General features: G+C 45.7%; 1 protein-coding gene across 1 annotated transcript in view; it reads left to right on the forward strand.

Annotated features, from left to right (window-relative positions):
* MTUS2 (microtubule associated scaffold protein 2) overlaps positions 1-12275 on the forward strand; it is a 498561-nt gene that overhangs the window by 464396 nt on the left and 21890 nt on the right. Inside the window, exon 11 of the mRNA XM_037891750.2 lies at positions 8507-8612. Coding sequence (XP_037747678.1) covers positions 8507-8612 — 106 coding nt within the window. The remainder of the gene's footprint in view (positions 1-8506; positions 8613-12275) is intronic.

Consider the following 12275-nt stretch of genomic DNA (forward strand, 5'->3'; position numbering starts at 1 on the left):
AAACGTGCATCTAGGACTCACAACCAGAGGGGCTAGCACTAGAGTTGCCAGGATTAAAATTGGACAGGAAACAGTCTTCCCGTCCTGCGAAAATTGTCAAGATTTCAAAGCATCGGGTTGAAAATGAGACCTTCCAAAATTAGGGAGAAAGAGAGACATCCTAAAATAGCCTATAGCCCAGTGGCTAGGACATGCCCGTGGGACATGGGTGACATAAGATCCTGCTCTGAATCCTGACTAGCTCTAGCCAGGATAACTGCATAGCCACAAGCTCTCCAATGTAGCTTCATGCTGAAAAGGGAGTTGTTGGCAAAAGGAAGCTTTTTGTCTGGGAATGTACATAGAGAATATCCGTGCTCCTCCATTTCTAGCCTGAAGGTGTCTCTTCACATGTTGTTGGGTTTTTTTTCCTCACAGCCGATGAACTGATAATCTCTTATGGCAGATTCTAGTTAATGTCTTTATCAAGGATGTTTTCCTTCAGTCTGCTATGTAAGGTTTGATTCCTTTATGGCAGGGATGGGAGTGTTCTTGCTGGGTTTTGACCATTCTGAATTGCTAAATCCTTTTGTAGCTATTGATCTTAAATCGTTCCCAACTGTGCTTGTTTTACCCAATGCTTCTGTCTGAGCATTGATTTCCTAGTATGTGGTGGGAAGTGTTGTGAAAGTTTGAGTCAAAGGGTCTTTGTGTTTTAAGCTAGAGAGTTTCCTTATCTTCTTTCTTAATCTTTTACTATCTATACTGAAACATACTTCTTGTTGTTTTTACCCCTTTATGTTGAGTCATTTTTGTTGGTTAAAGATGTCTTGTTGTGAAGTCTATATACTATCAGACATTACTAATTGTTCAGGAACTCATAGGGGAGACTTTCAGTTGCTGAGGATTTAAGCTTTGGGATTTTTTTGTTTTTTGTTCTTTGTTTTCTTTGCAGTGCTGTGTTTCTATTTATTTCTTGGGCAGCTCTTAGAGATATTGGGCAGTATGGTGCTTTGCTCTTACTCAGGTCAGACAGGTTGTTCTGGGATTGGACCATTAGCATCTTTATCTTGCTCATTTCCCAGTCTGTTATGGTTTAATCCTCCACACTATTGCCATCTGAAGTAATGGAAGTAAGTCTGTCTGTCTGTCTCTTTGCCAGACACTCCTCTTTGCTCCCTGCTCTGGACCTTTTCCCTCCCACGATCACTAAAGATACTCAAAGCCTCTAGCTCTGCTATTTTGAAAATAGCATTATCATTTAGCCTCACTCCTTCAGTTTAACCCTTCTAATGTCTTATCTATTCCCCTCATTCTTCTAGTACTGTGGGTTCTGACTGGTCTATCTGGTGCTCTCTGAAGAAAGATTGCCATTGACTATTCAAGCTTTCCTTTCCCACTCCCCTTTTTATGTTCTAGGAGCCCTGTAAAGGGCTCCCTGTGGCGCTTTCCAATGTGTTTTCCCCCCATTCATGCTCCACTGTGTGCTCCCCCATCCCCAAACACAGCAGGGCTCTCTCTCTCCCCACCACCTGTGTGTTTTGGTAGGGACTCAGGGGTGGGAGGAGACGGCAGTATAGAGGGCAGCTGCTCTCTTAACAGAAGGATTTTCAATGGAAAAGATGCCTAGAGTTACTGCTTCTTGAACTAGCTTTAACTCCCTCGCATGTGTCTTCTGTCAGGGTAGGATGCAGGGATGGTGGGGGTTAGCTTACAGGAGCAGTGCTGCCCGAGTGGGAGTTGAGACCCCCTGGAGTCCATGAGGTCCATTTTTGCTGTCCTCATTCATCTTAGGGGTCCACTGGGTTTGTAGACCTCAGCCCCTACCCTCTCTTCCACCCCCAAACCTTCCCACAAGAGGAGACGATCCTCCAGGAAGTAAAGGAGTGTCAAACTACTGGTGGGGTTTGCTGGCATTTTAGTAGAGTTGGTCAAAACATGTTCCACAAAATATATATTCATTGAAGTACCATGTTTTGTCCAGGTAGAAAAATTCCCTGGAGATTTCTTGATTTTGACTTAAGTTCTTGACTGGAAGTTTTTTGAGGCCCATGGATCTCTGGTCATTTCTGACCAGGGAGAGAGAAACCCCAGTCCAGAACCTGACCTCTTTAGTCTGAAAATGGGCGTTTTGACACACGCCCAAAAACATTGGAAAGGTTTTGGTTTCATTCTAATGTGGAATGAAAACAAACTTTGAAACCTCAAAAGTTGTCGTGAAACAGAATTGTTGTCCTCCGGCCTGCTCTAGATTTTGTCTGCCTGTGGGCTTTCTCCTGGAAGTGTGAACGTGGGCCAGTACCACCGCGGGGGCGGGAAGCGGGGTTGACACTGTGTATGTGTACACAGCAAAAGCTGTACTTGGTCTAGCTTACCCCAGATAGCTTGAATGAAGCTAGCATGGGTAAGAATAGTGCTGAAGACAGCTCAGCATGGGCTTCAGAGTGGGCTAGCGAGCTGAGTATATACCCAGGGTCTATGCCAGGCTCATACTATCCACACTGAAGCCCACACTACGCTGTCTTCACTGCTGTTGTTACCCGCAATAGGTGGATTCAAGCTAGCTTGGGTAGGCTAGCCTGCATGCAGTTTTTGCTAAGTACACATATGTGACTGGGGTCGCAGTGAGGGCCAGCTGTGGTCACACAATTAGGGTGAACTGCAAAGAATGGGGCAGACAATCCCCAAAAATCTGGTGGGTATTCCAATACTTAGATTTACCAAGCCAGCATAAAACAACTTCTTTTTTGCCTTACTGGTTACTCAGAAGTCCCAACAACACAGTTCCCTTAAAGTAATCCAGCCTCAGGCCTCCATCCAGGTACCCATGTCAAATATGGTGATTTCTGAAAACCTTATTTCATCATATAAAAGAAAAGGTTCTACCAATCCCAAAGAATCAGACAAGTTACCTCCCAGGTTAATGAATATTCAAGATCTTACCCAAAATCACACTTACAGCCAATTCTTATTACCTAAACTAAACTTTATTAAAAAACAAAAGAGAGAGAGCATGGTTAAAAGATCAATATATATACAAACATGAGTTCAGTTCATTGAGGTGCAGATTCATAGCAGAGATGGTGAGCTTTGTAGTTGCAAAGAGTTCTTTCAGAAATGTCCATAGGTTATAGTCCAATGTTCAAATATCATATTCAGGGCGTACCAGCATAACTGGGACCTCAGTCTTGCGACTCAAATTTTCCCTGATGAAGCCTAAGCAGCTCTGAGATGAACAGGATCAGGACCCAAGGATCTTTTATGCAATTTCATGTCCTTTTTGACAAGTTGGAGTTCCTGGGAGTGGGGGGAAAGGGTAATTAGGATGACTTTGAAGGAGGTCCATCACCGGTACTTAGCTATACGAATTAACATAAGGCAATTTGCTTGTTCCTCCACCATTCACAGTACATTTCAAAGAGAGATGAATACCAAGATATCCTGTTTTTAAGGGGACAGTCCCATATTTAAGCCATCCTGTTTTTAAGGGGACAGTCCCATATTTAAGTCCCATATTTAAGTGTCCCAGAGGTGAAAGTAAGCCTGTACGCCCAAGTACGGCATATTGGCAAGAGCCGGTGCACCGTACCGGGACCGGCTTTCCCAGACGGCAATTTAAAGCCCTGGGGTAGCGGGATTTAAAGGTCCCCGGAGCTCCAGCCGCCGCTACCGCCCCGGCCCTTTAAATCCCCGCCGGAGCCCTGCTGCCAAAGCCCTAGGGTAGTGCGGAGGGGATTTAAAGGGCTGGGGTGGTAGCGGTGGCTGGAGCCCCGGGGCCCTTTAAAGAAAAAGTTGGGAAGAGGCTGGGCCTTAAATCCCCGGGCCCTTTAAATCTTGATTTAAAGGACCCGGGGCTCCAGCTGCGGTAGTGGCGGCTGGGAGCCCCAGGCCCTTTAAATCACCCCCTACCAGCTGCAGAGGCGGCTGGGAGCCCCGGGGCTCGGGGGCGATTTAAAGGGCCCAGGCTCCAGCTGCCGCTACCGCAGCGGAGCTCCGGGCCCTTTAAATCACTGAGGAGCCCTGGGGGCTCCCAGCTGCCACTGCTACCCCAGGGCTCTGGGCTCTGGCAGAGCTTTAAAGGGCCTGGGGCTCTGCTGTGGTAGCGGCAGCCGGAGCCCCGAGCCCTTTAAATCCCCGCCTGAACCCTGCTGCCCGAGCCCTGGGGTAGTGGCAGCTGGGCTCCATTGGGGATTTAAAGGGCCCTGGGGCTCCAGCTGCCGTTACCACCCCTGCCCTTTAAATCCCCTCTGGAGCCCCGCCGCCACTATCCTAGGGCTTCGGTAGCAGGGCACTACCCTAGGGCTTCTTCACCTGTGCCTCCTCCCCGCCCAGGAGTGTGGGGCTGCTCCGTCCCCCAGGCACCCTCCCCTGCTGAGCCACCTGTCTGGCCCAGTTCGCTGAAGCCCCTGCAGTCTGGTTCCCTAGGCCCTGGTGCACAATGCTAGGGCTTAACCCCTTCCTGCCCATGCTGTAGCCAAGGGACAGGAGGCGGCTGGGTTATGTCGGTGGCCAGCTGCAGGCTGGAGGTGTTAGCTGCCTTTCCACACTGTGTGGGCAGGAATGGACAAGCTGTTTCCAGCCACAGGGTAGCTGCAGGGGGTGGGGAGGGAAAGAGATGAGCTCTGCAAAGACATGGGCCAGATCAAACCTCCTCTCCCCTCCCCTCACGGCTGGAAGCAGCTCCTGTCCCTTCCCTCCCACACAGTGCTGAAAGGCTGCTACAGTCCACATTCTGGTTTGAACCGTGGCTGAAATCTGGGGAGTGGGGGCATGTGACCCGGCATGCCCCCACACGTGTTCCCTCGGGAAGATGCGGCACCCGGTACCAGGAGAGGCGGGTCCATCTCAGAGGCCCAGCCAGGCATGGAGGGCAGAGGGCACCAGGCAGGGAGGGTCAGGTCGGTCGGTCACCCCCACAACCCGTGTAAGAGAGGTGTATGGGAGTTTGTGTGTGTCACCTCTCTCCGTGTGAACCATAAAGCCTTAAAGATAAGAAGGTAAATAAAAAGAATCCAAGTACGCAGTATTTCTTTTAACAGGGGCTCAATCAACTTGATGTTAATTTGAACATTTGTACTGCATAGTTCTGACTGATTGCCATTGAACTCTCTTGAATACAAGTAATTTTACCAGGTGTCCTGTATTCAGCATAGGAAATATGGTCACCGTGGTCAAGGTTGCAATCCAATGGACTGGGTGTCCCTAAGCCTCTGACAGCTAGAAGCTGGGACTGGATGACAGGGGATGGATCACTCGACAGTTGCCATCTTCTGTTCAATCCCTCCGGAGCATCTGGCATTGGCCGCTGTCAGAAGACAGGTCTTCTGAACCACTGATCTGGCCCCACATGGCCATTCTTATGTTCTTACACCTTATAACTCCTTTGGGAGGTAGTTGTTACAGATGGGAAAACGAGGTTAGGTGACTTTGTCAAGATTAATGAGTGAGTCAGTGGTAGACCTGAGATTAGAATCCAGGAGATCTGATGCCGTGTGCGAAAGAATCGACCTACTATGAAAAGGGGCAGAGGAGGCCACAGTGGGAGAACAACGGGAGCCAGAAGGAAAATGGGTATGGAGTCAGAAGTGTAGGCTGGGCAAATCCGTGGAGAAATTTTTGAAAACTAGCTTTTTGGCTTCATTGAGAGGGAACCTGCCAGTGAAGCTGGTGGCGAGAGGAACTCTGCTCCTGTTTCCTAGATCTCAGAAGATTAGGGATTTAGCATTGTCATTCCAATGGAGTGTTGTTCATACAGAAAGCAAGTAAGGCATGAAAAAAGATTTAAGCAAGCACAAGGTAAAGAATTCTGGCAGTGCTTCAGAGGTGTTGGTAGGCTGACATACAAACAAAGAGAATATACATACTAGGGGAAGGGGTTGATGGTATTCATACACATTACCAGCCAGGGCCGGCTCCAGGCACCAGCTTTTCAAGCAGGCGCTTGGGGTGGCATTGAGAATGGGACAGCAGTCCGTGTCCCACGACGGCAATTCAGCAGCAGCCCTGCCGCTCTTCCGTGCGCAGCGGCAATCGGCGGCGACTGCTTGGGGCAGCAAAATTGGTAGAGCTGCCCCTGTTACCAGCTCACTAAGCCACCCAGCCCTCTACTGACTCACACTTTAGAGCTCATCTCAGCAACTAAATCCCACTTTGTTTTCTGAATAATTCTTAACTATAGCACCCTCTCTTCTCGTTGTCATTAAGACAAGTTTGTATAATTTCAAATTCCAAACTAAATGTATATTTTTCATTCTAAATGTAAATGTATCTAATTTAATTAGAAATGTGGCAGCTAATGGGTGAGCTAACTTAGATATTTTGAATGATTAAATGTAGTAAAACATTTATTCTTATCCACACTAGTTCTGTAGCTCTGTCTTTGTTCTCTCATCTAACATTGTGTAAATAAAACAGCTGTGTGCATGAAGCAACTTCACAGTGAACAGCTGTTTCACTCTAAAAAATACAATTGATATACCACATTACAAAACAACACAAGAGAATATGTTTGATTAGGGAATGTGATCATTATAACTCACAAAGCCCAGAAGAGCAAGTGACTTATATAGTCCTTTATATGTGGCAATCAGAAAATTACTCTGAAGGAGGCTGGAGGGCCCAGGAAATTGGAAATGGGATACAGATCTTTTCAGCATTAGGTCATTGGGTCAATAGTGGCAAGGACTCATTCCCATCTGATGTTTTTTCATTAGCCTGCTATGATGTGAGTTGATGGTTCTAGTCCATTTCCATTAGGACAGTTGTCCAAATCAACAGAAACCACCACTGCAACTGATACTACATGGCACCATTGTAGTCTAAGGTTTGAACAAGCATGGAGACCAAACAAAGAGGCAGTTCCTCCAGCTCCAGGTTAGAACGATTTGGAGAAGTTTATCTTGTCACAGTTTATCTTGTCACAGCCTGTGATGTGTCTGTTCCATAGAGATGCCAGGTGCATCAGTCTCCAGGGGTGCCAACCTGACACCTTTCAAGAACACTAACTGTACTCAAAATATAAAGTGCAGGGGAAAGCCACCTGTAAAAGAGATTGAAATGATTCCAGTGTCTTATGTGGTAGATTAATTGTCTGATCAGCGCTGTCACAAGAAACAATGTAGTTGTAGAATCTTTGCAATAGTTAATCAGAATGAGAGGGTGACTATTTGTCACCGGACAAGTATGAATGAATATTCAAAAGGCTGAGGCTGTTTTACTTGATTTTTTTATGAGCATTGTGTTTTGATAACAGCTACATGACACAATTCCATTATATTTGACTTGATGCCCATCTCTGGTGCTAAGAATGAATCTCAGCTAGATTAAGAGGTTTTAATCCTATGTGATTTATCAGACAAAACTCCCATTAGTCTTATTTATATATATTTATTCTTTATTGTCATTATCATATCAAAAATAAACCAGTGTGTGATCCACCAATGGGAGCTGAAGAATAAAGTGCACTTTGTTGAACCACTTCTTAATATATTCACCTCCTTGCCTATTTAGCCACTGGATTGGCCTAATATTGCAGTCAAGTAATTCTATATTCTCACTCCTGGGTCTCATGGACATAACAAGAAAAATTTGGAATCTGGCTATATCTTATCCACAGGCCCTATAATAAAAGATGTGAAGGAACGATCCATTGTCGCGCCTTACACAAAACCAACAGTTGTGTTATCTGAATGTAGGCAGTGGAAAGGTTTCCTGGTCTATATATTATCATGTAGCTTTTGTCGTTGTTTGCATCTGACTGAAATAACAGGAAAGCTTTCAGTGATCAGTAAGAGAAGAAGAAGGGAAACTTTCTGATTTCAGGGGCATCTCAATCATTTAGTTTTGCACCAAGTTGAAAATGCGTGTGCTTATATTAACAGAGTGTATCAGTGATTTACTGGGATTGGATTAATAAGCATATGAGCATTTTAGCTGGGAATAGGAGTTTGTAATGATGATTCTCTAAATAATTATTGTTCAATTAACAAATTATATTTGCCGTTAGCTATTATTTTCGCTGTTTTTCTATAAATAAATGCTAAATCTTTTTGGCATCTTCCATTGAGGTTAATTCAAGGTTTAAAATAAAAATAATTGTAGTAGAATACTATGAAGGGCAATAAACCCAGGATATCTTGGAATTGGGTCTGTTTATCAGATCATACAGGAGAGTCTGGTTTGTTAATAACATTTCAGTTTATGGGCTGCTGAGGTTTCCGAACACATAAATGGCCTTGACAAATGAAAGGTTTTCAGCCTGTGGTTTTTTTTTTAATTACCATTATTGTTACCATTAAGTTGCAAGAGCAGCAAAGCAGGCTGCAGTGGCCACATGCCATCACTTGGGGAGTCATAACACACTTTTTGCAATTAATCATTACACTCGATAACGTAAGAACTGTTGCACTCAATCCATGTCATCTGTAATTTTCCACATCCCTGGTGTTTTCTGATAGTTCCTCCTGTTGGTGCTTCATAGCACTAATATTTTTCTGTCCATAACTTCATTTTGTTGTCTTTTGAACAGGTGGAAGATATTTCAGCCACTCACGAAGCTGCAATGTTAGAGATAGAAAACAATCATACAGTTGCCATTGCAGTACTCCAGGATGAGCATGACAACAAAGTTCAAGGTAATCCTGGGACACTTATACATACGGAGCCATCCTAGTCCTAAAGTTGGGAGTGCTGTGAGATAGGCTTGAAGCTCCTTAATCCCCATCAGATGACAAAATCACAGTTGACCGATAACCCTGGCCCTCTAACTTTGGACTGAATTCTCTCTGTGTAGTTGCACTGTAGGGAGGTGATAAAGGGAGGAAACAATATTCCACAATGAAACCCTATAAACCTTCATCGGCTGCCAAGGACGAGAGCAGAAAAGCACCTCAGTACATGCATAATGCTTAAGATAGGGGTTGACTAGAAAAGGCAGAACCCATGCCTTTTGATTGCTTAGTATACCCCAACATCCACTCCAGAACACAGGAGGACTCCAGTCACTCTTAATGGAAACATCATTGTTGTACACATTTAAAATTAGACTGAACCCACTCATAAATACAGGGCAGGGAATAACTCTGCACTTTAGAGTCAGTGCTGCAATGGGCAGAGGTTTGATTTTGCCAGGTGTAAGTTAAGGGCTATTGCTATGGGCGCCAGCGTTGTAGAATGGCTGCTCCCCAACACCTTCCCCTTCCTGATCAGCCACTATCGAAATGCAAGACCTTACGCACACATTGTCACTGCAGAGAGGCTCCCGGCAGGCACATAGAATCCAGCCCAGTGTAGTCACCAATTCCTCCCCTTCGTTTTGTAAAACTGCATGCCAGCTTTTCTATTACACCAGGGGCTTTGATGAGAATAATGTCATAAGCCTACATTTCTGGCCAGTTCTAGGGAATTTATACTGATTGATGTGGTGTATAATAGATATCTACAGTATGTGCAAATGATTTTGACCCCTGAATAATGAAAGGACAATTGTTTTTATGGCAGCATGGTTACACCCTTAAACTAGACATGTCACTGCTAATGTCAAGCTGGACCCTGCAAGGTGACACCTGCCCTCCGCTCTCTGGGGGTTAGTGAGAATTGAGAGGTACTGGGGACCATGCACAGTCAGGCCTTTCGTGAAATGAAATGTTAGTTTTAGCTAATAGTCTTAGGCTGTGAAGGATGGTGAGCATTAACCGTGGAGACAAAAGGAATTAAACGGCTGCGTTGGAGAATGCAGCCGTGATATGATTTAAAATGAAGACCCTGGTGCTAATGGTGTTGTATATAAGCCCACCAGTGAGTAGCATTAAACACCTATAAAGGGAGCTAAAAAAGGAAGCAGTTAGTGCTCCAGTGCATTTCAGACCGAAATACTGCATGGGAGGAATCCTTCACTCAGATTGGAAGGAACTGTCATGCTGTGATCAGCAAACTGTGAACAACTTCAGGCCTGATCCCACCAGGTGCTGAGCACTCAGCTTCCCAAAGCTTCACTTGGGGGCTCTCTGCACCACTCAGGATCTCACAGTATGAGAAGTCTGCATTATGCCAAATGAGATTCAAATGCATGACTCCCTTTGAAGTCACAGGGAACTGCATAGTTGCAATTGAGAGCTGAATTCTGCCTGTATTGGTCATATTCCCAGGTAATGGAGATCCAGAACTTAGGGTAAAATTTTCAAAAATGTTCATTGTCTTAGAAGCCTACATCCCATTTTCAAGAGAGATATAGATACTTTGAAGCCCAAACTTCATTGAAAGTCAATAGGAATTAGGTTTCCGAGACCTGCATTTTAAAGATATGTAGATGTTGCTCCGATCAGCACTGTAATACCTTGAGACTTAGGAACCAAAGTCTCATTTTCAAAAATGACTAAGGCATTTAGGAACTTAAGTCCCCTTGACTTTCACTTTTGAAAATGAGATTTAAGCTCCAAAATAACTTAGGCCTTGCAGTGCTGAGCAGAGCAACACCTAAGTACCTTTTAAAATCTGGGCCTAAATCTCTTTGGAAAATAGACATATGCTTCTTAGTCACTTAGACACTTATGAAAATTTTACCCTCAATCCTTTGCCTTATTGTTGTGTGTCCATGTGATCTGATCAGACAATCAGAACACAGGCACTTCAGAATAAAACACAAAACACATCAATTTTCTTGTGTGGATTGATATGCAGTGGGTACCACTCTCTCTTACACACACACACACAAACACCGGATGCCTAATATTTAAATAACTATGTAACGGCATGGCACCCCACCTCTCTCAAGCACCCCTTCTGATTGGGTGTGTCTGCTGTCTTTAAATAGTCCTGGCCCTAGTATCAGGCTGTACCCCCAGGGCTTCCTGCCTGGAGGCAATAGTTTCGCCCTCATAGTCTATTCTGGTTCCTAGCTCCCCAGCTGGGCCACTAAGTAGTTCAGTTCCCCTTCTGGGCGTTTATTGCTGTCCGATTGTAGGCCAGTTCCACAGTGGCTATGGGTGGGGGACGTCTGGTCCACCCACTACTCCGGGTCCCAGCCCAGGGACCATAAGAATAGCATCCACATGCCATCATGTCTCTTTAATTACACTGCTTTCAGTTCCCTGGGCCACTTCCCCACAGCCCCAGCCTTCACCAAAGCTTCACCCTTACCTCAGGACTCATCTAATTTCAGGCCCAGCAGCCAGGCAGGAGCTTTTCCTCGCTCCCCTGGTCCCTGCAAGCACTGAGCTGTCTATGATATTGCAATTCCCTGTGACCAGCCAGGAACACCATCTGCACTCCTGTATCTCCCTGGTTCGCAGCCAGGGTTCGCATACCCCTGGGGGGCATGCAGACATCTTCCAGAGGGTACATCAGCTCATCTAGATATTTGCCTATTTTACACCAGGCTACATAAAAAGCACTAGCGAAGTCAGTATAAACTAAAATTTCGTACGGACAATGAGTTGTTTATACTGCTCTATATACTGTACACTGAGATATACATACAATATTTATATTTCAATTGATTTATTTTATAATTCTATGTAAGAAAATAATTCTATGTAAGACTATGATTTAGTCACGAGTATTTTTAGTAAAAGTCAGGGACAGGTCACGGGCAATAAGCAAAAATTCATGGCCTGTGACCTGTCCATGATTTATACTAAAAATACCTGTGATTAAATCTGGGGGGGATGCTGAGAGGGTGTGGGGGCGCTGCTGGGGGACATCCATGGGGGCCACTGCTGGGGGGGGAGCCGGGAGGGCTGCTGCTGGGGGAAGGGGGGGCACCCAGGGCCTGCGACACCAGCTGTCCAGGACTGTGGACCGCAGCTGCTCCAGATGGCCAGCCAGGGACTGCTGCTGGGGCCACGGACCATGGCTGCTCTGTCCAGCTGCCCGGGGACCGCTGCTGTGGCCAATGGACCATGGCTGCTCCAGGACTGCTGCCGGGGGCCACAGTAGCAGCAGCTGGTGTGGCTGTTCCCGGGGCTGCTCCAGCAGCAGCTGGTGTGGCTGTCCTGGGGGCCACCTGAGCAGCTGGCCCCAAAGCCAGCTGCTTAGGTGGCCCTGGGGCCACACTGGCCCCTGAAGAAGTCACAGAGATCATGCAAAGTCACGGATTCCGTGACTTCCATGACCTCTGTGACAGACACAGAGTCAAATTATATGGTAAAAATGAGAAAGTAAGTAATTTTTCAGTGATAGTGTGCTGTGACACTTTTGTATTTTTGTCTGATTTTGTAAGCAAGTAGTTTTTAAGAGAGGTGAAACTTGGGGGTACGCAAGACAATTCAGACTCTTGAAAGGGGTACAGTCGTCTGGAA

Source organism: Chelonia mydas, chromosome 1, assembly GCF_015237465.2.
Source record: "Chelonia mydas isolate rCheMyd1 chromosome 1, rCheMyd1.pri.v2, whole genome shotgun sequence".
Lineage (NCBI taxonomy): Eukaryota > Metazoa > Chordata > Testudines > Cheloniidae > Chelonia > Chelonia mydas.